We start from the raw sequence: 27,119 nt of genomic DNA, 5'->3' as shown, positions 1-27,119 counted from the left end.
TTTCAATGCGTAGGGTTATAAAGAACTTTTCGGCTTTCATTTGAAATTTGAAGATAGACACATACGAACCAAGAAAAAAATAAAATTGGATTTCAAATATCGAATCCTGAAATTCCCAGTATGTCAAAACAAACAGTCACCAAGTTCGTTTTACGTTGTAATCGGGGAAATTGGTTTCTAATGACTGAGTGTTCGATGAACTGATTTTGAAATTATCTGTTGGCAAGTAAAGCGTCTTTTAGGATTATTTGTCTCGTTAATGTGATTTTTTGCTACAGGTTTTTTCTCAATATTTTAATTGAAGTCATATTGAATTTGAACAAAAATTGGGTCTTTACATTATAGCTTCCCAGCTTAGTGGGCATATAACTATAACATGTAGCCCCGTCCCTCCCCTGACTCTATTACCATAAACATAACATAATGGGTTTGTAATTCTGTTGGGCCTACAATTAGGAAAGACCCCAAAAAATATTGGGTATTTTGGTATTGGAAAAATTGTTCTGACATCACATACTTAATTGCTATAATTTTCAAAAACCAATGAGCAGTATTTACTATTGGAGTTTTGACATGTTCGTTGCTTCAGATAGAAATGAGTCTTACACGACAGCGCCAATTCGTGTAAATAGAGTTTAAATAAACTGTAACTCTTACACAATGGCATCCTTTGGTCATCTCAACCAGCAGTCTGTGGTTGGGGGAGGGGGAGGAGGTGCGCCTGGAGGTAACCAGAGCAATGCTTCTTCCAAAGCAGGAGGCACCAATATTACTGGAGCAACTGCAGCCTCAACTCAGCCACAGGTACGTAATTATTACCTCACCTGGACTAATGCGTGAACACAAAAACCCCTTAATGAGTTTGTATGACCAGTTGCCAGTATGCGTATGTTCTAACCCCCCCCCCCCCAGTTTTGGTTTGCGGTTTTGGTTTGCTTTACGTCAAGAAAAGAGTTTGAATTCTGCTTAAATATCATCATGTCGTTTCGAAATGATATAATCTCAAACTATTTCGAATCACGCAAAAACACGTACGCACACGCTCAGAAACAAATATGCACTAACATTCACACAGAAGCTCCATAGATTGACAGCGCTGAAAGGGTTCAAATTAGGGTATTCTTGTTTCTGACATGGTCAAAAAAGAACGAAATGAGCGAAGTTGTAAAAATGGAGCAAAAGGAGATTTAAATCTTTTCACAAAGAGCAATACTTAAGAGATATTGATCAATTTTAAAAGTTGAAAATGTTGCACACTGATCTTTTTTAACAGACTCATTTGCAGTATCAAGTGATTGAACACGTACTGCATGGCTCAGTGTCTGCTGCTCCCTTGCCAGTACCAGGAGAGAACAGCACCACTTCTCAAACCAACCAGTTTGGAGGAGGAGGAATGACGTCAGAGGGAGGAACAGCTTCTTCCAGTGGATACAGATTGCTAGTTGAACGACTAAAGGGATGCACTGACAAGTTCCATGAGTTCTTCGACCACGAGTCTCATTATATACTAGGTTAGACAAAAGGTTCCTCGTGTTAAACTATTTTCTTTAAGATGTTGCAGTCTTGATGAAAATACCAAGATTCTGCAATGGCACAAGTTGTAATGCCAGAAAGTCCTATATACAGGCCACGAACGACACGGCACTTTAAAACTTGCAAAGTGCGTGTTTGAAACGAGTTCACCTGACTCTGCCTAAATTGTTGCAGAATTCTGGCTTCACATCTCGATAGATAAAGAGATAAAGGCCAGCATTCCTTTGCTTGCGTCTGTGACAGAAGTAGAGTCACTTACCCTTTACCTCATTGTCATTGTAATTTTTGTTGCAAACTGTGGAGAGCTAATAAAGAGTTTTCATGGTTTCAGTTAATCCGCTACTTAATTTTAAAACTCCGTTGCATTATTATGTTAATGCCGTTTGTGCATCAAATGTGAGTAATATGGTATAATAAGGATAAATGGCAATTTCAAACGACTGGACTTGGGGGAGCAAAACAATCCAGTCTGAAAATTTCTACCAATGTTCCGCGAGCCACTTTGAGCTTTTATCACTTTGCTTTTTTAGCACCATGATCTGAATCTCAATCCGGCGGTCTGATGTGAAAATAATTTAATGGTTAGATCGACTTTTTCGTTATTCTTCTCATTATAATTTCGGAAGCTTCAACGGTAGAATGATGCGAAGGGATTTTATTTAATTATGCGAAAAAAAGTTTTTGTTTAGATTATAAACCAGCGATCAATAAATATTTGCAGCTTTATAACTTATAAAGAATATTATAGCCCAATATGGTGTTGCTGGTTCGCCAAGCTTCAATCTCAAACTTAGGAGGTCCTGTTTGCCTCGGCACTTGAGACACTATACTCCGAGTGAGTTCGATGTGGGAAGCAACGCCAACGGGGTCAATCCCAACAACCCTGGCCATCCCTATCAGATCAGATATCAAGGCATGAACGATCAGGTAGCACAACACAACATCACTATAAAACTATTATTTAAAACTTGGATATATAACGTTTGTGCCCCCCCCCCCCCCAGCTTAGTGGGTTCATATTAATAACCAGCGCATTTAGGAAATATTAAAAACTGTTTCCACATTTTTCAAAAGTTTTTAGAGATTTTCTGTATTTTTATCTGTTTATCTCTTTTTTGACAAGCTATTGTGATGTTAGACTATAATAGAATTTTGTAGCCTGTACCAAGAGATGGTAAGCCTTGAAAAAAATATTTGAAATTTGAAATTATCGAAATAAAATAAACTTTTGAAATTATCGAAAAGTTACGAATTGATCAAAGTTTTTGTTCAAACAATTTAGCTCGTTTAAACGTATGCTGAAATACGAATTTGACAGGAAGAGGAGCAATGTAAAGCAAAGAGAACAATTTAAGTTCGAATGGTTTGAAATGAAAAAGCTCACTATATGGAAAAAAGTTCTTTAAATTGCGCAACGGTGAAAGAATTGTTAAAAAAACTCAAAAAGTTTCTGAATGGTCCGTTGCTCATTATGCCATTCTTATAAATGACATTTCTCATTTCACCTTTTGTCCTGATTGACACTTTTGCATTAATAGCTTAGATCTTTTCTGTTTTTTTTCGTGGACTCTGTTGGACTTATGTGCCACGCATAGACTCGCACGAGACGTCTTATGCGCTGATCTGTTTGAATGTTTGCAGATCGAGGGGTTTATAAAATCGACTTAATAACGAAGAATTTATAGTTTTATCATATTAAGAGAACAAAAAATAAACCATTAGAAATTAGTAAGTTTAACAGTTTAAGCAGAACTTTCTGAATGCAATTCATATTCTAGCGTTAAAAGTTAAATAGTTGCAACATATCATTTTGAAATGAAGTTATTCTACTGGGTGAGTGAAATAAGTCGTTTTTTTAATATTAACACAAATGCAAAGCGCTAGCTGAGGCTATTATTGGCCTTTTCTTTTTGTTTTTACAATCAAAAGAATGCGTATTGTATTGGTTCTCTGCCTTTCTTTTTGTAAGATATTCTCACACATTTTTCACTGACTTAGACCTTTCAGAAAGGATTAAACAGGTAGCGCCTAAGTTTCATTAGAGGCCCGTAGCTGGTTTTACTAGTCCTTCAAGTGCTTAGAGTGGTGCAACTGCTGCGAAGGCCTTAATTCAGGGTTAAAAGGTCGTCTTCAGAAATTTTTGAGCCCCAAATTGTGCACTTTTTTACTTTTTTTTGTCGCTGTTCGATTTTCGTATTTGATTAATCTCGAATTGACTTTTGTTGATAAATGTCTACTGCAATACATAATTACTTCTTATGACCATTTTATGAGCTATTTGTTTTGGTACTGCAAACAAAAACACAAAAAAATGCTGCTAATTTTTTGCAAATTTTTCAGATTTTTTGACAATTTTTGTCATTTTTTGAGTTTTCCAGCCTCAGGAGCCTTTAAACATCCGGTTTTCACCTTTTTATTGTCACGAATTTTAGCTGTTAACTTAGTTTTTTTCTACAATTGTTTTTGCGATTTCTCGAGTTTTTGTCGCCTCAGGCGTCATAAAAACTCCTCTGCTGTTTGATAATAGATTACTTCATAGTTTCTGGTGCAACTTGAACGTTCTTGAGCATTTTAATATCACTAATTTTTTGAAAAATATTTGTATTTTTTGTTCAGTTTTTCTTGCCTCAGTGGCCAGATGACCTCCTTTATGGCCTGATAGTATTTTATTGCATAGTTCCTAGGGGTAATGGAATGGTTTTCAACATTCTGATATCACAAATTTTTGCAATTTTTTTAATAAAATTTGAAATCTTCTTTAAATTTTCTGAAACTTATTGTCATTCTCTGTGAGCCAATAAAAGTTTTTAAGGCTTGAAAGTGGTTTAGTGGATAGCCTCTGGAGGCAATGGAATGGTTCTGAAGAAATTAATATCAAAAATTTTGCAACATTTCATTAAAATTGGCTGTTTCCAATTTTTTTTGTCTCGTTTTCTAAGTTTATGGATCTTTACGGTCGCATAAAACTTTTTTAGGTCTTGCAGATGGATTACCGGAGAGATTCCAGAGACAAAACTGTGGTTTTCAACGTTTTAGTCTTTAGAATGAGACATTAGAATTTGCAATTTTAAATTTTGAAGTATTTGTCATTTTTCTTGATTCTGCCTATCTTTAATGGGCGATGAAGCTCTTTCAAGGATTTTTGCATGGGTTAATATGTATTTTTAAATGGATCAAAAAAGAGCTTCAGGTCAAAGCTACAAGCGTTTTAGCAATGATTATATTTTTGTTTATTTTGTTTGGTTAATTTAGTTTCTTTTGAGAGTTTTTATTTTTGACTGGCATTTGATCTGCTGATCAGGTGCACTAGTTCTAAGTTTTTCATTCAATTCGTTGGATTGTATTTGAGGACTTGTCCTGTTATGTTTTTTTATTTCGTGAAAAATTTTGTGACGCTTATTTGAGGTCACAAGCACTTCAAATCTGCTTTTCGTTCATGCAATTTCAAATGAATTTCGTATGTTGCGTCCTTTTTCACTCTTAGTGGAGCGAGATTTTTGTTCATTTGCGTGAATATTTTTTGGTCACTTACCTCACTCTCAAAAATGGCACTCTCTCAAATAGACTTCTCTTTACTTTAATTCGAGATATGGTCTTACTAAAGGTAATTTGAGAGCGTCTAATAGAAGCAGCAATAATTTATACATATTCTTAATCAAAATATTAGCTCTATCAAAGCTCTAATAATAAATTCTAATTCAAGATAGTTTGATAATAGCAGCAATAATTTATCCATTCTTAATCAAAATATAACATCTCAGCGTAACATCAAAAGAAGTATTTTCTGTGGTCTGTTTTCTTAGACTGGTGATCTACAAAGTAATTGCGGCTATTTTCTCGCAATCTACCAGCTAGGTTTTTTGCCCATATAAACTGAAACTTATTACGGCATGGTTTCATGTTACCAGCCAAAACTGAAAAAAATTACAAATAATGATAATACTAACTGATTAATTGCTCTTGAACGAAGTTCATAGCAATTATTGTAAACGTGTGTTTCTTTTTTACGCAAAATTTTCGCTTGACAATTGTGAGTTCGAGTGACTTTTACGCCCTTGACTTCACAATTTCAAGCAGCTGAACTCAATTAGCGGCAATTTATTACTAAAAGTCAAATGAAAAGTGCGCCAAAACTGGTGCCATTTTTCACTTCAGTTCTTAATAGTGGTATATGTTAACCTCTATTGTGGTTATTTGAAGCCCACTATTGAACTTCTTAGTACCCTTTAGGCTCCCCCTCCCTTCCTCCCCCCCCCCGACTGAAGCAGGCTGCAATTGATTAGAGCTCCCACTAGTCGTTCGAGAGCAATTCTTTCGACGTTCAGTCGGTTATGTTATTGTAAATCAGAAGTGGAAAAACAGTTCTACAGCAGCTGAACGTATTGCCATTGATAAAATGTTTCGAGTACTCTCGTTTTGATGCATATGTTATCTCTTTCAAAAAGATGCTGTAAAGAACATTTTTTTGGAAGCGAATCGTAAAATGAGCACAAACAGAAGTTGCATGTGATCAGCTAGTTACAAATTTTTAATGAATGCGTCAAATAAATCAGTGAATTTAAACTACTCGAAGAAATTTACTAGAAACGCAAATTAATTTATTGAATGGTTCTGCTATGTTCTTTTATTTCGTCAAGATTTTGTTGCGACCATATGACGTAACGATCACGTCTGCTTTCTGTTCAATTATTCATGCAATTTCGACTGTCTTGCGTAGAACGTCATTTTTCGCTGTTACTGCAGCAAGTTTTCTTTTGCTGATCAGGAGCACTAGTTCTAAGTTTTTCATTCAATTCATTGGATTGTATTTGAGGACTTGTCCTGCTATGTTTTTTTTTTATTTCGTCAAAAATTTTGTGACGATTATTTGAGGTCACAAGCACTTCAAATCTGCTTTTCATTCATTCAATTTCAAATGAATTTCGTATGTTGCGTCCTTTTTCACTCTTTGTGGAGCGAGCTTTTTGTTCATTTGCGTGAATGTTTTTTGGTCACTTACCTCACTCTCAAAAATGACTTCCTCCCTCTCAAATAGACTTCTCTTTACTTTAATTCGAGATATGGTCTTACTAAAAGTAATTTGAGAGCGTCTAATAGAAGCAGCAATAATTTATACATATTCTTAATCAAAATATTAGCTCTATCAAAGCTCTAATAATAAATTCTAATTCAAGATAGTTTGATAATTGCAGCAATAATTTATCCATTCTTAATCAAAATATAACATCTCAGCGTAACATCAAAAGAAGTATTTTCTGTGGTCTGTTTTCTTAGACTGGTGATCTACAAAGTAATTGCGGCTATTTTCTGTCAATCTACCAGCTAGGTTCTTTTGCCCATATAAACTGAAACTTATTACCGCATGGTTTCATGTTACCAGCCAAATTTGAAAAAAGATTACAAATAATGATAATACTAACTGATTAATTGCTCTTGAACGAAGTTCATAGCAATTATTGTAAACGTTTGTTTCTTTTTTACGCAAAATTTTCGCTTGACAATTTTGACTTTTCGAGTGACTTTTACGCCCTTGACTTTTTGCGTTTCGCGTGATCTAAAGTTCTCTCTCAATCACAATTTCAAGCAGCTGAACTCAATTGGCGGCAATTTAATACTAAAAGTCAAATCAAAGTTGCGCCGAAACTGGTACCATTTTTCACTTCAAATTTTAATAGTGGTATATGTTAACCTCTATTGTGGTTATTTGAAGCCCACTGTTAATCTTATTAGTCCTATTTAGGCTCCCCCTCCCTCCCTCCCTCCCTCCCTCCCTCCCTCCCTCCCTCCCCCCCCCCCCCCCCGACTGAAGCAGGCTGCAATTGATTAGAGCTCCCACTAGTCGTTCGAGAGCAATTCTTTCGACGTTGAGTCGGTTATGTTATTGTAAATCAGAAGTGAAAAAACAGTTCTACAGCAGCTGAACGTATTGCCATTGATAAAATGTTTTGAGTACTCTCATTTTTATGCATATGTTATCTCTTCCAAAAAGATGCTGCAAAGAACATTTTTTTAGAAGCGAATCGTAAAATGAGCAAACAGAAGTTGCATGTGATCAGCTAGTTACAAGAAGATTTTAATGAATGCGTCAAATAAATCAGTGAATTTAAACTACTTGAAGAAGTTTACTAGAAACGCAAATTAATTTATTGAATGGTCCTGCTATGTTCTTTTATTTCGTCGTCAAGATTTTGTTGCGACCATATGACGTCACAATCACGTCTGCTTTCTGTTCATTCATTCATGCAATTTCGACTGTATTGCGTGGAACGTAATTTTTCGCTCTTACTGCAGCAAGTTTTCATTTGCGTGATAAAGTTATTTGTTCACACGTGACTCTTTAGTTGATTTCTCTTGACTTTAATTCAAGGAGATTCGGTGTCACTGCAATTGAAAGTTATTTAAGAGCAGCTAATAGAAGCAGCAATAAGTTAAACAGATTCTTAATCAAAATATAACATATCAGGATTAACCAACTATGTTTTTATTGCTCTCGAACGAATTTTGAAGCCATTATTGTAAACCTTTTTTATGCAAAATTTGCTTAAAAACTAGCTTGCTTTCGATTTCTTTTGTAGAGTGACTTTTGCACGCTTGACTTCTTGATGTTCGCGTGACCTAACTCGCTCTTATTGAGAAATTAAGTCTTTTGCTTAAACAAAAACCTACTGTAAGATAAGTTTTCGCAAGGCCTGATAACCTAGCGACTAATACGTCAGCCTATTACGCTGGTCTGGAGTTTGAAACCCTCCATGGAGTTCTTTTGTACCCATAAAAATTATCTAGGCCACAGCATGCCCTCTGAATTTAGTTGCCCTGCCTGTCGTTCGAGATAAATTTGAAATTTGTCAGGCGTTTGTCGGTTTGTTACATTAATTTGTGGATTGATTTCAGGTGCGTGACAAGAGTAAATCTACGATAACGCGAACCGTGATCACAGTATCAGCTAGCAATGGGAGCAGTGGTGCCAACAGAGGGTCATCTACAAACAATGGAGTGACTCACCCTGGATTATTTTTAGAACAGCTGGGCTTCAGATTGGATTTCCACGTTGTCACTAAAGGACTCGTCTTCATTAGGAATAACATAAAGGTATTTTTTCATTATTAATAGCCGCAAAGCGATAGCTCTTATGGGACTTCTCTTGGTTTTTTATTAATAGCCGCGAAGCGATAGCGGCTATTATTGGGGACATCGTGGTTTTTTACAATTCAAAGAATTTGAATTGTATTGGTGCGCTGTGTTTTTTTTTAAGATGTGTTCACACATTTTTCAATGACTTTGATCTTTCAAAACGGGATAAACAGGTAAAGCCCAGCGGGCATTAAGTTTCATTAGAGGCCCAAAGTGGGCTTTAGTAGTCCTTCAAGTGCTTATAGTGGTGCAGCTGCTGGGATGGCCTTAATTTAAGGTTTAAAGGTCATTTTTAGGAGCTTTTGGGCTCAAAATGGTGCAATTTTTCATGTTTTTTGTATTTTTTTTTGCGTTTTTTGTTTGATTAGTCTTAGGTTGAAGTTTTTAAAAGTTGATGAAGGCCTTTTGTGTAACAGAATTGCTTGTTATGACCATTTTATGAGCTATATGTTTTAGTACTACAAACACAAACACACAAATTGGTAATAATTTTTGCAATTTTTTTCAGGTTTTTTGAAAATTTTTGTCATGTTTTGGGTTTTTTAGCCTTAGGTATCAAGAAAACTCCTCTAGGGTCTGATAAAGAGTTTTATGATAGATTACTGCATAGTTTCTAGTGATAATGGAATGGTTTTCAACTTTCTGCCATCATGAATATTAGCATTTTTTGACAAAACTTGCAATTTCTTTAATATTTTTTGACATTTATTGTCATTATTCAAGTTGTTTGAGTCCCAGGGGCCAGAAAATCTATTTAGGGGTTGGATAGTAAGTTACTGAAAAATTTTAAGTTTCCATGGAATAGGTTTCAACTTTTGAATATCACAAATTTTAGCATTTTTTTTTTTGACAAAGTTCGCATTTTTTCGTTTTTTGAGCTTCAGGGACCAGGTAATCTCCTTTAAGATTTGTTAATAGGACACTGCATATTTTCAAGTAACAATGGAATGGTTTTAACATTTTAATGTCTCGAATTTTAGCATTTTTTGGATAAAATCTGCAATTTTTTAAGGTTTCCTAAAGTTTTTGTCAGTTTTTGATTTTCGTCCATTCTCAAGTGCAAGAAAACTATTCCACGTTCTGATAAAAAAAAGTTACTGCATAGTTTTTAGTTTCAATGGATTTGTTTTCAACAATTTAACCTTTCGACTTTTAGAAGTTTTTTTGATAGAATTAGCAATTTTTTTCAGGTTTTTTTAAAACATTTATTTTATTTATTTTTTCTTGCCTCAATAGCTGGGTAACTTCATCCAGGGTTTGATAGTATGTTATTAAATAGTTGCGAGGGGGCTCTTGAATGGCTTTCAACATTTTAATAAATCCAATTTCTATTTTTTGGCGTTTGAATTTTCTAAAAAAATATTTCCTATCAATCTATGAGCCAATGAGTTTTTAAAGCTTGGAATTGGGTTACTGGATAGCCTCTATAGACACAGAAATGATTCTGAAGATATTTGTATCACGATTTTCAGCAACCTTTCCTTATAATTTGCAGTTGATTTCTTTTTTCAAATTTTTTGGTCAATTTTGAGTTAATCGATCTTCAAGGGTCAATGAATATTTTTGAGGTCTTGCAGATATAATACTGGACCAATTTCAGAAACAAAATTTGGTTTTGAATGTTTTTTTGAAATAGGTGTTTTTAAAGGGAGAAAATTTTGCCTTAGGTTTAAAAGCTTCAAGAGTTTTAGCAATGAGTATGTTTTTGTTTAGTTTTGATTCTTTTAGTTTCAATTTTTTGAGATGATTTTTGTGTTCTGGCTGGCATTGTTCAATTGATCGGCTGGTGAGGTAGAGTACGGTTGAGTTTTCCATTCAATTCTTTGCATTGTTTTTCAGATCTTATCCTGCTATGTTTTTTTTCGTCGTCTCCATCGATGATTCTTACGACAGTGACTTCTATTCCTTTGCAATTAAAATTTGTGTACGTGACGTCATTTCTGCTTTTAGGTCACTTGCTTGACTTACCTCACTCGAAAAAATGACTTCTGAACTCACTTAGGAAACTTTAAATTTTGTGAACATTTTAATTAAAAATCAATAGTGTGCATCTAAGTAGTTGGAAACTTATATGCCCTAATTCTTGAATTTGAGTTTTTGATTTCGAATATCAATTTCGAAAAAGATATCCTTATAGACCTATGTGTCATAAAATTGACATTCCGAATCTAACTTAAAAAGTCTAGTGTTCTATTAAAGGACTCCTGGTTGATCTGTCTATCTTATTTCTTTAGTTGTTTCAACTAAGGCCACACGCGTCTATCGCGGCTATTTTCCGGCAATCTGCCGGCAATGTTAATTCAAGGAGTTTGAAACTTTTCTATGGCTTTCACTTGGTATATTGGGTATATTTTGGGAGTACCATTTTGGTTTTGAGGATATTTGCGTCACGAACACTACCAACCTTTTATTAATATTTGCCAACATTATTTGACTTTATCTCTGTTATATATCAAATACAAGATTTTCCTAGTTTTCAATTATTTTTTCTCGCTTTCTTTTGTTTTTAGTTGTAAACCGTGGCATTCAACACGCTGATAACAAAAACAAAATACAATTTAAATGGCAAGTTTTCTTTTTATAGCTGTATGCTGAGCGGAGCTATATTGCGGTGCTCTTAGTTTTTTAATAGCCGCGAAGCAATAGCTGAGGCGATTATTGGCCTTCTCTTGGTTTTTTACGACTCGAAGAGGAGTTTTGACCTAAAAGCGAAAGTGAGTAAAATTACCCCGTGAACGAATTCTTTTTCTAAGCGCAAGAAGTTTTTTGATCATGCGCTGCGTTTAGTGAATGACTTTTTGACTTTGAAAAGTAGTTTTTGACTGAATGGCGCATATAGATAACCGTTTTTAGCCGTTTTTTCGGCTAAGTGGCCCAGTTTGTTTGCTTGTAATTTGGTTTTTTTTCTACAAATAATTTTTTTTCGATGCTATATTGAAATGTAAACCTCGGAAATCGATACCAGGGTATTTTGCATAGCCTGAAAATGCGTTTCAAGTTCAAAATTGGCTCACATTTCTTGATTTGTTAGTTAATTTTTGGCTTTTCTATTAGTTTCTTCATTTTTAGATCTTTCAGCTGTCTTTTTGTCAAAAAGCAGTTAATATGGCAACTTCCCTTTGATAATTCATATACTCTTTCTACCTCGATGTAATTTTGTTTTAAAAAAATTGTACATATGCTAATCCGATTTTGGTAGTTTTTTTTCCAATTTTTGTTTTTTGTTATTTGCTTTTCATTAATAGAAATAGTTTTTTTTGTGCAACATGAGGGACTTTAGTTCTATTTCAACAACATTTCAATTGTTTTTTGGCGTTAAGTTTTTGAAAAACAGACAATATTTTTTTTCATAAATGCAGTCTTAAAATTTTTTTTGAACATTTCAATGTTTCGTATGTTTGATTTCTTTTCCTTTTTTTGCTCTATTCAGGAGGCTGGAGCTTTGTCTCGGATGACTCGTTGTCTTTTCTATGTCTCGAATGCTGATCAATGAAATGTATTCGTTTTTCTTGATTTTTTAGTTTTTGATTTTTAACTTTCAAAAATCAAGAATTAGTCTTTTTGTTAACTGTGTTCCGTACATTATGTCCATATTCTTCACATTCTAGTTTGTATCATACTAGCTTTGTCCTGGCAATTAATTTATTTTCGTTTTGTTGATTTTTTCAGTTGCTAAAAAATTAAATGATCTCAGCTTTTTCTTAGATTTTCGTCATTTGTTTGGTTTGCAATTGATTTAATTCGACAAAGCAGTACTGGGAGTTTGCTAGAAAGACTTTTCCAACATTTATACTGATTACTATTCATCGCAATCTTCCGGCCGTGGTACTTTTTTAAAATGATTTTTTGCCTTTGAATATTATTCTGTTGCTTATGTCTTTTCTATGATTAATTTAATTTTTGAATTAGTATGAAATTATGTTGTCTAGCATATATACAACAAGGAAGAAGCATGTGTTGTTTTTGTCCTAATTGCAGTGGTTAGAATTCTAATTGTAGTGGTTCTCTAATTCTTAAATTTGAGCATTTTTTAAAATTTTGACAGATTTCTAAGATTTTAATCTGAAGTTGGCTTTCGCGATCTTTTGGAGATTAGAATCATAAAATGTTTGAGGGAAATTGATAGCTCTGTCAGCTTTTTCAGCCGGTCAGTATTTTGACCATCCTTTTTGGACTTTTTTAACGTTACCAAACGTTTTCAATAATATAAAATTTTGCTGCATTTTGTTTCTCTTGGTGACAGTGGTTTAAGATTCACCAAGTTTTAGATCAGACCTGGGGAGTTAATGGTTTAAATTAAAAGGTAATGATTTGAGCTTTTTTGTGAAGTTTTGATGCTTTGAAGTGCTTGCGGAATTCCTACGACTATGTTTTATAATTCAAAGAGTTTGAATTGTATTGGGACGCTGTCTTTTTAAAGATCTGTTCACACATTTTCAAGATTTATTTTTGAATTGGAGTAGTGATTTTGGTCACTCTGAAACAGGAAGTAGAGCGAAAAAGCGAGTGGTTTTGCGGCGTGGAGTTTTTCACTCCAATTTTAAAGTAGAATGAAAAAACGGTGTTTGAACAAAAGTTCGCTTTCTCGCTGGTGTTTTTTTTGGTTCACATGCGGCAATTTCACTTTAACGCTTACTGTTTTTTCGAGTTTTTGGATCGGATTCTTTTCTAAGTGGTTTTCACAATCCATTCATAGTCCGTTCTAGGTCTAGTTTTTGTTTAGTTAATGTCAATTTTTTGAATTGTGCGTCAGGACTTTTCCTGCTATGTTCTTTTTGTTTTGTCGTCAAGATTTTTGTTACGGCTATATGACGTCACAATTACTTCAAATTAGCTTTTTGTATTTTTGTTGCCGCAATTTCAACTGAATTGCGTGCGTGATGTCATTTTTACTCTTATTGCAGTGAGTTTTTTGTTCATTTGCGTGATTAAGTTTTGTTAACATGTGACTTACCTCACTCTGAAATTGACATTTCTTCACTTTAATTCAAAGAGATTAGGTCAAATTAGTGTATGTATATACCTCTAATTGAAAGTTAATCAAGAACAGCTAATAGAATCAGTAATAACTTATACAGATTCTTAATCAAAATTCTAACATCTCAGCCCTTAATGAAAATAAATTTTTTCGTCTGTCTTTTTTATTTTACTTTTTTTGAGACTGCAGATCTAGGAAGCTATTGCGGCGATTTTCTGGCAATCTGCCAGCTTTGTTTTACAATTCAAAGCAATTGAATTGTACTGGGGCGCTGTCTTTTTTTTAAGATCTGTTCACACTTTCATGAATTTTGACGTCAAATTGAAGTTGTCTTTTCATGAAGTTTGACGTCAAATTGAAGCGATGATTTTGGTCACGCCGAAACAGGAAGTGCAAAAAATGAGTTGTTTTGCGGCGTGAACTTTTTCCAGTCTACTTTTTAAGTAGAGTGAGAAGGTGGTGTATGGACAAAAATTTGCTTTCTCGCTAGTGTTTTTTTTGTTCACCTTCGGCATTTTCGCTTCGATTTTTTACTGTTTTTCATTTTTTTGAAAGAATCTTTTTCTAATTAGGTTTCCAAATCCAGTCAAAGTCCATTCTAGTTGTAGTTTTTTTTAATTAATGAAAATTCTTTGAATTGTAGGTCATGACTTGTCCTCCTACGTTTTTTTGTTTCGTCGTCTGACGCTCTTTATCGTTTTACATTTGTTCGCACAGGTAAGCTGAAAAAGTTTGAATCACTTCTGCCTCTCACTCAAGGTATTGGCGCGCGATTGCCATTTCTCGCTCTCTTCAGCCAACGTTTTGAGCTCATTTGCGTGATTAGATTTTGTGATACGTGACTTGCCTCACTCAATAAAATGACTTTAGCACTTTAAAACTAAGTTTAATTTGAATTAGTTTAAGGTCAAAGGAGCTCATATGTGTAATGAAGTACCAAAGTACCTAACGAAAAGTCTTCTGCACAATGAATTTTAACAAGTTTTATCAATTTATTGCTTCATGTTTTTTACATAGCTTTTTGAGCTGCGTCGAAATTTTTTTTTACCTATATCTGTATCTGTGCTATCTCTATTATACGGCGCGCAAGTCTATTATTTCGCAGCTATTCCGGCAATATGACTTTTTCACCCTGAATTTCTTGCTTTTTGCGTGATCTGAATTGGAGGTTGCGAAGATACTCCATTTCGCCCGTATCGCTGAGCGTTTAAGATCTGACTGCTTTCCGGGAGAGCGAGGGCGCTAACCTCTCCATGTGAGAATTTTTTCACCCAAAAAGTTCTCTAGGATACACCCCCTTCGAATAAGTTTTTCAAGCGCCGCCGCTAACTTTCAACTCATTTCTGTGTCTGTTTGTATTTTACGACACGCAAGCCTATTTGGCAGTTATTCGGACAATATACCGGCTATATTAATTAATATACTAATGCGCCGCATGTAATACATAATAACTAAGATAACCATGTTAAAATATAATCCAATGAGAGAACTAGCGAGAAATTCTGGGGAAAAATTTTTTTGATCCACTGAAATCAATAATTGCTGTTCTAGGTGACATTAAGTCGTGTGTACCGTGTGATACCAACAGTGCCTGATGGAAGTGGAAATTGTGATCATCTGAAAGAGACTTACAGTGAAAAGGAACTGCAGTTGATGAGTGGAGACAAGTTCCTGGTTGAGGCCACTGCCACTCACCCTCTCAATGTTCCTCAGGTATTTTGAACTCCTTCTGGTTGACCAAAAAAATTTGCTATCATCGTCAATAATTTATCATTTAATGTTTAAAGCCTTGTTGAACAAATGCCTGTTTCAAATTTTGTTTTATCAGAGAGTTAATCGAAAATCTTCAGTTCAACTTTTGCAACGGCTAAAATCTTGAAGACCATAACGTTACTTATTTTTTAATTAGAGGTAAACTACTTACAATCAGCTAGTGGCCGCTGTTATTTGCTGTCTTTTGGTTGACAGTTGTTTTGCTAGTGATATTTCAGTTGAGTTTGTTTTGGATTTAGGAACAAGTTGGAGAAGAATTGCGTGCGTTTGTGGATCATTTGAAACCTCTGGTGATGATGGAAAAAATAGAGCATAGATGACCAGAGGTCAAAAAGTGACCTTTGGGAGTTTCCTAATTTGGGGCGACTAGATGAAAGTTAGCTTCGAATGCTATAGGTCGTGATGAGTGGGTTGAATTTGTCAATGCTGAAATTGAGATTTGTTTTCTCTCCATATTTTGTCAAAACTCAAAACGGACTTGCCTTGTTAAACTGTAAAAAGCGCGTTATTTGATTGCGTGTTTTTCGATTAATTGAATTTAATTTTTGGGAAATCTATGTCTTGACTGCTTAAATTACTGAGTCTAATAGGATTAATAATAATTTGATAGAAGAAATGCACTGAAATGTGAATGAGCCAAAAAAACTTTAAAACTCAATATGAGTACTGAAGTTTCTACCATACTCATTTTCAAGGCGAAAAGTTAACGTCAAAACGAAAGAAGTTTGTAACTATTGCGAAATTTATGCTAGATGTTTTAATGCAATTTTTTCTGACAAAGTTGAATTTTTGAATCGTTTTCAAGTTTGAGTGTTAATTTTCTGATGTCTTAATTCCTCCCATTCAGCATTGAAGCAGTTGACCTTTAATGCGCTTAAATTATTTTGCTGCACTTAACAATTTATCAGCAAATCGTAATCAACTGCTGCCTCCTGTTAGCGGTCTTCACCGCCGCTTAAGCAGCTTACAATAAATCGCTTTCTAATTCAGTTGTTTATGATTTTTGTTTAAGTTTTTTGCAATAAAAGGAACTAGTATTTGTAAACAGCATGCATTTTTTGAGTTTGGAAATTGTTCTTTTATTTTGCATTTAATTCTGTGACATGACAATTTACCCAAATCTATTTTATCCAATGCCATTTTAACCAATGCTCTTTGATCTTTTCGTTCAGTTATCCGATATTCGGTTCTGATAGTTTCATATCAAGTCCCACGGGCCATTTAATTATATAGTGGGCCAAATAGTCGTTCTGGTAATCTTAACAATAGGTTAAATTAAAGTTGCCATTGGGTAAAATGGCAGGTTAGGTATAATAGTTTTTGTCTTGGAGTTACTTCATCTTGAAATTTTAATAAATATGCGCAATATTAAATTTCGTTTATCGATATGTTCATTTTATTAACTTTGCAACATTTCCACAATTATAGCAACTTGGCTGGTTGGCAGAGTTCCGCATTTGGTGCAACGTATGAACTAAATTAAGTTCAAGTGTGAAATTTTGAATTTAACTCATTTTGTTCGAGAAACTGCCTGTTCTAAAGGGGTGGATATTTTCGAGGCTGTAGTGTATGAAGACTTAACTTAACATTAACTTGAGAATAGCTAATGTGCGTACTTCAATAGCAGATATTCCATAACAGCAAAATTTTGAGCGCTTAGTCTAAGCATGAATGCGGATTTTTAATAGTTTGTTCGGGTCGAGTTTTATGATTTTGAGCTGTTATTAATAGCCGCCGTCAGCCTCTCAAACGGCTATTATTTAGTTCTCTTTTTACAATTCAAAGAATTTGAATTGTATTCGGGCGCTGTCTTTTTTTAAGATCTGTTCGCAAATTTTCATGATTTTTGAAGTCAAATTATTGGAGTAGTGATTTTGGTCACGCCGAAACAGGAAGTAGAGCGAAAAATCGAGTGGTTTTGCGGCGCGAACTTGTTTTGCTCTAAATTTAAAGTAGAATGAGAAAACGGTGTCTGAACAAAAATTCGCTTTCTCGCTATTGGTTTCTTGTTCATATGCGGTAATTTTACTCTAATTTTTACTGGTTTTTCGATTTTTTGGATCGGATTTTTTTCTAAATGGTTTTCCCAATCCATTCACAGCTCATTCTAGGCCTAGTTTTTTGTTTGAATTAAATTTTCATTTCTCGTAGCGGTTTTTGGTTCACATGCGGCATTTTGACATTGATTTTGTTTTTTTTTTTAATTTGATCTGTTTTTTTTAGAAATAGTTTTCCAAATCCACGCATAGTCCGTTATAGGTCTAATTTTGTTTAGTCAATGAAAATTCTTTGAATTGTACGTCAGGACTTGTCCTGCTATGTTTTTTAGTTCGCTTTACCGTTTGATCACGTTTTTCGTTTTACATAAGTCACGGTGTTCACGTTTGACATCTGACTTACTTCACTCATTGTTTCAACTGAATGGATTTTAAATTCTTTCATGCATTGAATTACGCAATATAGTGAAAATACGGTGAAATTCAAAAGAACAAAGAGGCTGGATAAACCGATAAAGTCCGGTCATGGAGTCATTGAGAATTAGGTTATCAAAGTTCATTAGGTTATCAAAGTTCATTAGAGTGTTTGCTAGCTGATATCGCTTTTAAGCTAATTAGCTTTCGGTTTAGCTTTGTTTCGATAATGGTTTTGTTAATAAAAAAATTTTAGATTGAAAATCGCAGGGCTGGTCGGTATGATTTTCTATATCCTTAAATTTTGAGATAAGCATAATTAATGAAAGCTGTAAATAATAAGTCTTTCAAGGAAACTGAAATAGGCATATGGAATTATTTTGACAGACTTATTTTTTAATAAAAAAACTGATTTTTCTATTTGTATTCAATGGCAGCTTCAACTTTCCGACCGCCGCTCTTCTTTTTTGTTTCGCTTTTCTTTCTGTTCATGTTGCAACTGAATTCACAGGTGTCATGGTCGACTTCTCACTCACTTCCAACTGGCTTCATTGTACATTTAATTCAAGAAGTTTACGCAGATAATACGAAGAAGATAGTGAATACAGCTAAGACAAATCGAGCAGAATTAAGAGAATTGAGGTAATCTTTAAATTTGGTAATAAAATCGAAGTATTAGATTATTTGATGCAGTTATTGTAGCCATGCACCTTTTTTATGCAAAATATTTTCTTTCCGTTTCTAATTCTAGAACATTCTTTCGCTCGCTTGTGTGAGATGTCTGTTCTTGATTTTTGCGTGATCGAAGTTGTGTTCATTCATAATTTCAAGACGCTAACTTATTTTGGGATGGTTTACTTCTGAAAGCATAATGAATGCACCGAAAGTTGTATTTGTCTCTCGAAATCATATTTTCTGTCTGAAATAAGCCCTGATAACACCATTTGATAAAACCTGTGAATCGTCTTTTCATTTTAAATTCCGACCGAGATACAGGGAGGCATTCGATCCTATATTCCGGCAATCCGCTGGCTATATTGATAGACTGAATCGAAAATTTGGATCTATTCTGTTTCGCCCCCCCCCCCCCCCCCAGTGTTTTTATGACCCCCCAGTTACAAACTATTTTGTTATATAGCACGTTACTACGTAAGAAAATAGCAAGTGCGCCTGGGGGTCATAAAAAATTTATGCTCACTAAGCTGAGGGGAGGGGCAAAACAGAATAGATCCGAAAATTTTACCTATACAGTTTATATTCTGCTATATCTATGCTATGGTATGGTATGCAAGTCTATTTGCCAGCTATTTCGGCAATCTGACATCTATGGCTTGTAACTGGTCATGAAAATTTTTGGATCTTTTCCGTTTGTGCCCCCCCCCCCCCCCAGTACGTTATGCGCCCCCCAGTTACAGAGCACGTGCCATTACATAGTAAATCATCATAGTGAAAATATGGCACGTGCGTCTGGGGGTTGCAAATAATATGCGCCCACTGATATAACTGATTTTTGTTTCAGATAATTGAAATTATGGCTCAAAAGTCAATTCAAAGTTTCTTTTCAAATGCGAAAAGCATCTCAACCAAAAGCAGCAATATAATGTCTGCAGCTTCTGCCTCAGTGAATAAAACCCCTAAACAGATCTCAACTAGTCCAAAGAAGGCTCTAGAGTCAACTACTGAAAAGTCACTATCAGCAGTATCAAAAATAACATCGCCTATCAAATCGAATCCGGAAGTCAAGTTGCCGAAACTTCAGGCAGAACAGCCGGAAGATAAGCAGAGTGATGAAGAAGTTACAACATCGCCTATAGTCAAAGCGTCAAAAAAGAGAAAGTCGCACCGAATTATTGACAGTGATGAGGAAAATGTTCCTGAAAATGTGAGCAAAGAGGTCAAAACTGATTCCAACGAAACAGAACAGCTGCAAAATTCCGATGACGAAATACAAGAGGTTGCACCACCTGAAAAACCTGGACAAACTGAAGAAAGTCGAAAATCTTCTGAAAAGAAGGCGAACAAATTGTCCTCACAGCCTCCGAGCAAAAAGGTAAAAGAATCGAAAACGCCGAAAAGCGAAAAGAAAACAAATTCGAAACCTACACCAAAATCAAGCGCACCGACTTCTGAAAAGAAAACGAAAGTAGCGAGTAATGCTAAAGAACTGAGCTCGGTTGCCTCAATGTTAACCCCGAAAAGCGATAAAGCCAAATTAGGCGAGGAGAAAAGTAGTGAAATTTCTGGGAAAAAAGAACCCGCCCCAGAACCGAAACCTGATCCCTCGCCTGTAGATAGCAGCAAAAAGGCTAACACCTCAACAACTTCAGCCACGGACTTCGCTCCAAATACAGAATCGTATCGACCAATCGAAGGTGCTTTTTGGAAAGAAGGTGAACAGATGCCGTACTTAGCCCTGGCTAAAACTTTCAAACTTATCGAAGAGGAACCGAGTAGATTGAAAATTACCCTAACCCTGACTAACTTATTTCGAAGTGCAATTAGACTTTCGCCCAAAGATGTGTTAAGTTGTGTCTATTTAAGCCTGAATAAACTCGGCCCAGCTTACGAAGGTCAGGAACTGGGAATCGGAGAAACCCTTTTGATGAAGGCTTTGGCACAAGCTACCGGTCGGAATGTAGACAAAATTAAGGAAAATTTGCATTCGGTCGGCGATTTGGGAATTGTCGCAGAACAAAGTCGCACATCCCAGAAAATGTTGTTCGTACCAGCACGACTAACTGTCAAAACAGTTTTTGATAAACTCAAATCAATTTCAGAAATGAGCGGAAATTCAGTTATGAGTAAGAAAATCGAAAAGATCAGATCTTTACTCGTAGCATGTCAAGAATGCGAGGCTAGGTTCATTTTGCGAACCCTAGCGGGTAAATTGAGAATTGGATTAGCTGAACAAACTGTGCTGACGTCACTCGGTCAAGCTTTTGCAGCTATGGAAAGCGATAAAAATTCGGACAAAGCTCTTAATGAAGTTAGCGAATATAAAAAACGGAGTGAAGATATTGTCTATTTGGTTAAAAGTACGTATTGTGAGCATCCAAATTTGGAAAATATTATCAAAGCAGTTCTTGAACATGGAATCGATGATTTAAGCGAACATTGCAAACTGACACCGGGAATCCCTTTGAAGCCGATGTTGGCCCATCCCGCTAAAGGTGTTCAAGACATCCTAAGTCGTTTGGACGCTAAGGGGGCATTCACTAGCGAGTACAAATACGACGGCGAACGGGCACAAATTCACATTTTCGATAAACAGGTCAAAATTTTCAGCCGAAACCAGGAGGACAATTCAACTAAATACCCAGATGTTGTGAAAATAGCAGAAAGTATTGTAAAAGAATCTGTTCGAAGTTGTATTATTGACTCAGAAATCGTCGCGTGGGATGCGGAGAAAAAGTCAATTTTACCTTTTCAAGTTTTGACGACCAGAAAGCGAAAAGACGTCCAAGAAGAGAATATAAAAGTGCAAGTTTGTATATACGCTTTTGATATGTTGTATTTGAATGGAGAGAGTATGGTTCCGAAATCGTTGCGGGAAAGACGCGATGCCATGAGGAATAGCTTGAATGAGATTGAAGGGAAGCTGGCGTTTGCGACTTGTTCGGATACGAATGATACTGATGAAATTGCGGTGTTTCTGGACGAGTCGATTAAGGGTAACTGTGAGGGTCTGATGATAAAGACATTGGATAGTTACGCCAGTTATGAGATCGCAAGGAGGTCCCATAACTGGCTCAAACTCAAGAAAGATTATTTAGAAGGTAAAGAATTGAGAAGTTTTTTGCTGTTATTGTTTTAAATTGAAACATTGGCTTGAAAACTGCTTGATCTGATCACCTGAAAATAACAGTCTTATTTCTATAAATTTAGCGAAAATAGATTCAAGTTCGTCGAGTTCATTAAAGGGGGGGGGGGTCTCATGAAAAGTATGGACAAATTTTCATGTACACTCTGAATCTATGATAGCGTTGAAAAGCACTGATTCTCGAACAGACTACTTGTTCCGCAATCATTTTTTGCATCAACTACTTGACGAAAATTGACTGAGATATTTTTACCTGAGAGACGAAATAAAAAGTCACTGCTATGAGCTAATGTTTCAGGCATTGGGGACACATTAGACCTAGTGGTCATTGGGGGGTACAAGGGCAAAGGCAAACGAAGTGGAGTGTTTGGGGGGTTCCTGCTTGCATGTTATGACGAGGATGCGGAGGAGTACCAGTCCATATGCAAGATCGGAACTGGATTCTCTGAGTTGCAATTGGTCACCCTCAACACACAATTCTCAGATTGTCAACTGGACACTCCCCCTACGTATTACTCCTTTGATTCGACTCTGCAGCCAGATGCCTGGTTCGAACCCAACCAGGTACATTTTGCAATCGATGATGTCTTTTGGCAAAAAATTTGGATCATTTTTTTCTGTTTTTCTCAAGTCGCCCCCCTTCCCCCTCAAGTGCTCGTGATTTTTCAATGAAAACTTTGAAAACAATCTTTTATGTAATTTATTTACGAACACGAGACTCCTCTGTTGGACTACTTGATTTCAATACGCATCTTCGGTATTAACTTCTCCTATCATGATCATTATTGGACAATAATTGTTTAGGTCGACAACAGCAGTTACAAAATTATTTTTCCGACCCACTTTAGTGGGAGAGGAGCTGTATACTCAAATGGTTTTTTTTAATCAGACAATTTTGGCCGATCGATATAATTATCTTAGAGTGTTGTGAGTGGTAGCATTAAAAAGCCCTTCCAGCGTAGAATATGGAATTAAAAAGATATTTTCAATTCTCACTTTTTATAGGGAGTTATCGAGGTTTAAAATTTCACGAATATTAGACGTATTTTAGCTTACATTTTTATTCACTTTTTCGGTATTTTTGACCTAATTTTCGTCAATTTTGCTAATATTTAATTAAATGGTTAACTATAGTTTTATTAATTTTATCTCTAAAGATGGCAGAGGTTTGCTGATTTGTTCGGTCCAAGTTTGTTGGCTAGAAGTTATGCTAGAAGTTATGCTAAAATTTTACTTTTTTGGGACCAAAATTGGGACCAAATTCGCTTTTTCAGCCGACTTGCTCTAAATTTGCTGAAAGTAAATACCTTAAAACTGAGGCCCTATTCTTTTTAAAATGACAATCAAGCTAGTTGTACACCCACTGTCTTTCAGAGTCTTCTGGAGTTATAATTTGGCAGTTTTTTTATTCATTATATATACAAAATGCATTTTTATTTTTCGCAAACTGAAAGTTTTTGTTAAAAATTGACCTATTTTGCAACCATTTGAACAAATGAGTATTTTGCTAGATGGGCAGCAACATCTGGGCTGATCGTGATCTTGCCATGGATCCTTACGATAAATTTTTTTTTAGATTTTAATTGGCCGCGACTTTTTTAAATTATTTCCGCTATGTAAATGATTTTTATGCATATTTTTTTTTACTTACAAGAATTTTAAATCGGGGTTCAATTAATGACAGATGCTATTTACAAACGAGATTATATTACGGTTTTAGAGTTAAGCGCGTGGTTTCTATATCTCTGACCAAAAGTTTTATGTAATTCTTGATTTTTGCTTTCATTTGTTATTTTTTTGCCCAATCTTTAAGCCCAATAACTTATTTTCCTCAACCAAAGATCCAGTTATTTTTCAGGAGGTATAAATGAAACTCGACAATTCTGTAAGTTGTTATCTAATGTCTGTTATGACTTTGAATATATTTGTTTTAAGAAAACATCTGTTAATTTTTGATTTTTTCCACTATTTTCTCTTTTTTTTCTCATCTTCGGGCGCAGTCTCAGTAAAAACAGACAGAAACCAATTTCCTGTGGGTTATAAATTATCCGTAACGATTTTATGTTCAACTAATGGTCTCTTATTTTTGATACTACGCCTTTTTAATTTTTTGAGCATATTTGCATATTTTATGAGTTCAGTTTTTTTCCTTAGGGGATAATAGGACAATTGAAAAAAGCTAAGTAGGAAAAGTGCACAGCGATAGAAAAACGTGTAGCTGAATATTTAATTGTTTTTGTTATATAGTTTATGCTTTTTGGGCTGAGACCAGTTATCTCGCAAAATTTTATGGGTTTTTTTGTTTTTGTCCTATGGTTGTCTTTATTTTTTGTTGTTATACGCCTTATTCCTAATAACGATAGGTCTCTATTGGTTCCCCAGGATGTATAACTGAACCTAGTTAGAGAATTCAGTTTTAATTCTGTTTTAATGACCTTCAAATAGAATTTTAAAAAAAATCAACTGTATAAGTTTTGCTTTCATTTTCGTAACCATGCGACTCAATACCACTAATTAGAAGTCTCAATTACTTTGCTCGATTCAAGCTTTTTTTATACGTTTCGCGCTTGGTTATACGTTGTGACTGACTGCTTCGACCATTAATTTCATACAAAATTTTCGAGATTTCTATACTGCTCAATTTCTGAGAATCTGTTTATTGTCATGCCTAAGTAATCCTTTTAGAAGGAAGACTCTTTGATGTTAAATTAAAGAGAAAGTGACGATATACAGTTTTTGCAGATAACATCTTAAAATTATAGTGCCTTGAACAATGTGATCTCGTAAATCTGTTTGAAGTTTTGGCTTCTTTATATATTTGTTATGGTCGTGACTTATTCTCATTATTAGCAGGCTTAATTTGCTTCCTGATGTTTTGCAATTTAATCCATCTCTGTTTTTCGAAATCTTTTGAAGTCTGCTTGACTTTTGAAAAGATTTGTTTTCGAAAACTTAATTGGGGTTTTGAGCTTCGGCATTTTTAATTAATTTTTCGGGCGATTTGTACCTCAGTCTCTGTAAACACAGGTTACAACCCATTTCCAGTGAACTATAGTTTAATTTCTATTAAGTTTTTGGCTTCGAACATTTGTATCTCGGCTTTGTTTCTGCTGTTACTACGAGATACCATAAAATATTTGAGATTTTTTGTATTTGTACATTTAATAGGATTTTTGTTTCCTTTTTAGTTTATAGCAATAATCGTAGGACCCATTGGCTTTGAAGCTTTGCGCGATGAAACATTGGATAATGACATGTCTCAATTGCTTCCCATGAAGATAAAAATGATCATTTTAGGGGTTTCAGTGAAATTAATTTTTTTCAAGAATAGAAACGCATTTTTGAAGTTCGCACCTCTTTGCTCTTTTTGTCGACCTATTAACCAGTCGCATTGAGGACAGGTTCCATATTTTTCTAATGATGTATAGGTTAAATTGTTTTGTTAAGATTTTATCTGATGCGAGTTTGATTTTATGATTTTATTTATTATAGAAATCGAGTCTTGATCGTAAATAATATTTGTTGTTTGATATTTAATATCGTCCTTTCTAGTAGTCATCAACAACGTTCATCGGCCCTCTAGGGTGGCATTATTGTTTTCCACTGGCTTTTTATGGAACGATATGTATGTTTTTGAAAGTTTTCTATCTCTTCATCATTTGGTAGCGAATTAAGTCAAGAATGTGGATGAGCGGGGTCGGAACCTTATGTGCGTACGCCCATTACCGAGCATCCTTGTTTTCTTTTAATACTCACTGCAATTTTTATCTTCGATACCATCAGCTACTGTTCTTCAATCTGAATTTCTTGAAAGTTTTCTAATTAAATTTGAAACCTTTGTTATTTTCTCTTTGCCCTCTCGCAAGACGTCTTGTTTTGCTGTATCATAACGGCTACCTACTCTCGTTTTCCGTTTCTTCCCGTTGCGAGAGAACAGTTTTTTCCATTACTATTAGGGATGGCAAAAAATTAAGATTTATGCACAGGTGTGGGAAGTGAAAGCGGCTGATTTGTCTCTCTCGCCAGTGCACAGAGCAGCAATGGGAATAGTTGAGTCTGGAAAAGGAATATCCCTAAGGTTCCCCCGATTCATCCGATGTAGAGACGATAAGACACCAGAGCAGGCCACTGGGGCTGAACAGGTTGCCAAAATGTACAACAGCCAAGACCAGATTAAAAATGCAAACAAGCTCAAAGGACAACAAGATAATGATGATTATGATGACTTTTATTAACTCTTTGAACTTTAGATGTCTGGTTGTACCTTTTTGTGAGTAGAATTTGGAACTGAAGTTTTCAAAATTTGAGTTTTGATATAATTTTTGAATCTTTAAAGAATTTTTATAGGGGTTTTGCTATGCAATAATATAATGAGAAGCATTAGCTATTTGCGTTAAGACATCTGTAATTAATCTAGATGTAATACTGAATGTAAAAATAAAAGAAAAAATCTCCAAATAAAAAACAGAAAAAGAAACAGTTCCAAATTCTAATTTGAATGATGAAGCTAATCCTTTCTGTGTGTGTTGAAGTAAACAGTTTATTCGTTTGCTAGTTGAAAACTTTGTTGGGTTGGCGTGATAAGTTTTAGCCCATCAATCTCATTTTCCTCGCAGCCTCTCATTTGAAAGTTTTGGGGAAAGTTAATGACCAAATCTGCTTCGCATTTTTAAGAAGAAAATCTGAATTGGTTAATGGCTTTCAAGTTTACCCAAAAACCCAATCTATGATTAAATATTCTGCCTTTGTGATTTGTTAGCATTTTATTGCATTTGTAGTTTTTGTTTGACTCTCCATTGCTTCTATTTTGATTGTGATTCTAATTTTTAATTGATATTTGCCACTCTTAATTTAATGTCGCCCTTTCGATTTTCACAAGGACAGTAGAAAGTAACTGTTAAAAACAAAAAGTCCCCGTTATATAAATGTGCTTCAGGACAACAACCCCTTTCAAAGCTAGTTTGAAAAATTTTTATCAAAATATTGGCGGAAACAAATAACTACTCGGCTAAAACGAAATCCATCAACGACAGGAGAAAGCACCTGAAAGACAAAATAAAATTTTCAGCGTATCCTTGGTGCAAAGAAAAATATGAAATTTGAAAAAGTGAGCTTTAGTCGCACTATGAATTTGCAACTATTGTCCTGGTACTCTTCTATGCGATTTTCTGTTCTATTTTTATTTTTCATCTGACTCCCGACTTTCGGTCTTTAGAAAGGATAAATTGGCAAATCAGAGGACAATATGTTAGTGAGCAGTTCTCACCAGGCTTTAAGTATTCGCCCCAACGAAACTGCCGATTAGACTTTATGCTGTGAAAAGCAACGCCAACCTCCTTCCTCTCTGTTGATTTCTGCTATATAGCGGAAATATCGGCGTAGAGGTCATTTGTTGGTTTGACCCCTCCCTTGTAATACCTCGGCCCTCATTTTTCCCCTTCCGCATTCTATGCTCCGTGCCCCCTCGGCCAGT

General features: G+C 35.1%; 2 protein-coding genes across 2 annotated transcripts; both read left to right on the top strand.

Moving 5' to 3' along the window:
- The first annotated feature begins 503 nt into the window (after positions 1 to 503).
- On the top strand, positions 504 to 15,972 carry LOC142353424 (mediator of RNA polymerase II transcription subunit 18-like). Its single transcript, XM_075405657.1, has 6 exons — positions 504 to 804; positions 1,274 to 1,511; positions 2,282 to 2,460; positions 8,425 to 8,622; positions 15,194 to 15,355; positions 15,655 to 15,972. The coding sequence occupies exons 1-6, from the start codon at positions 661 to 663 to the stop codon at positions 15,733 to 15,735; spliced, it is 1,002 nt and encodes a 333-aa protein (XP_075261772.1). The 5' UTR covers positions 504 to 660; the 3' UTR covers positions 15,736 to 15,972.
- A 2,425-nt stretch (positions 15,973 to 18,397) lies between these two features.
- On the top strand, positions 18,398 to 25,932 carry LOC142353423 (DNA ligase 1-like). Its single transcript, XM_075405656.1, has 4 exons — positions 18,398 to 18,468; positions 19,346 to 21,602; positions 21,945 to 22,210; positions 25,633 to 25,932. Exons 2-4 carry the CDS (start codon positions 19,358 to 19,360, stop codon positions 25,879 to 25,881), a joined length of 2,760 nt encoding a protein of 919 aa, XP_075261771.1. The 5' UTR covers positions 18,398 to 18,468; positions 19,346 to 19,357; the 3' UTR covers positions 25,882 to 25,932.
- Positions 25,933 to 27,119: the final 1,187 nt, after the last annotated feature.

Source organism: Convolutriloba macropyga, chromosome 14, assembly GCF_964194025.1.
Source record: "Convolutriloba macropyga chromosome 14, txConMacr16.3, whole genome shotgun sequence".
NCBI classification, from domain to species: domain Eukaryota; kingdom Metazoa; phylum Xenacoelomorpha; order Acoela; family Convolutidae; genus Convolutriloba; species Convolutriloba macropyga.
Note: the sequence above shows the minus strand (reverse complement) of the source record. Positions and strands in the feature narration are given on the sequence as shown.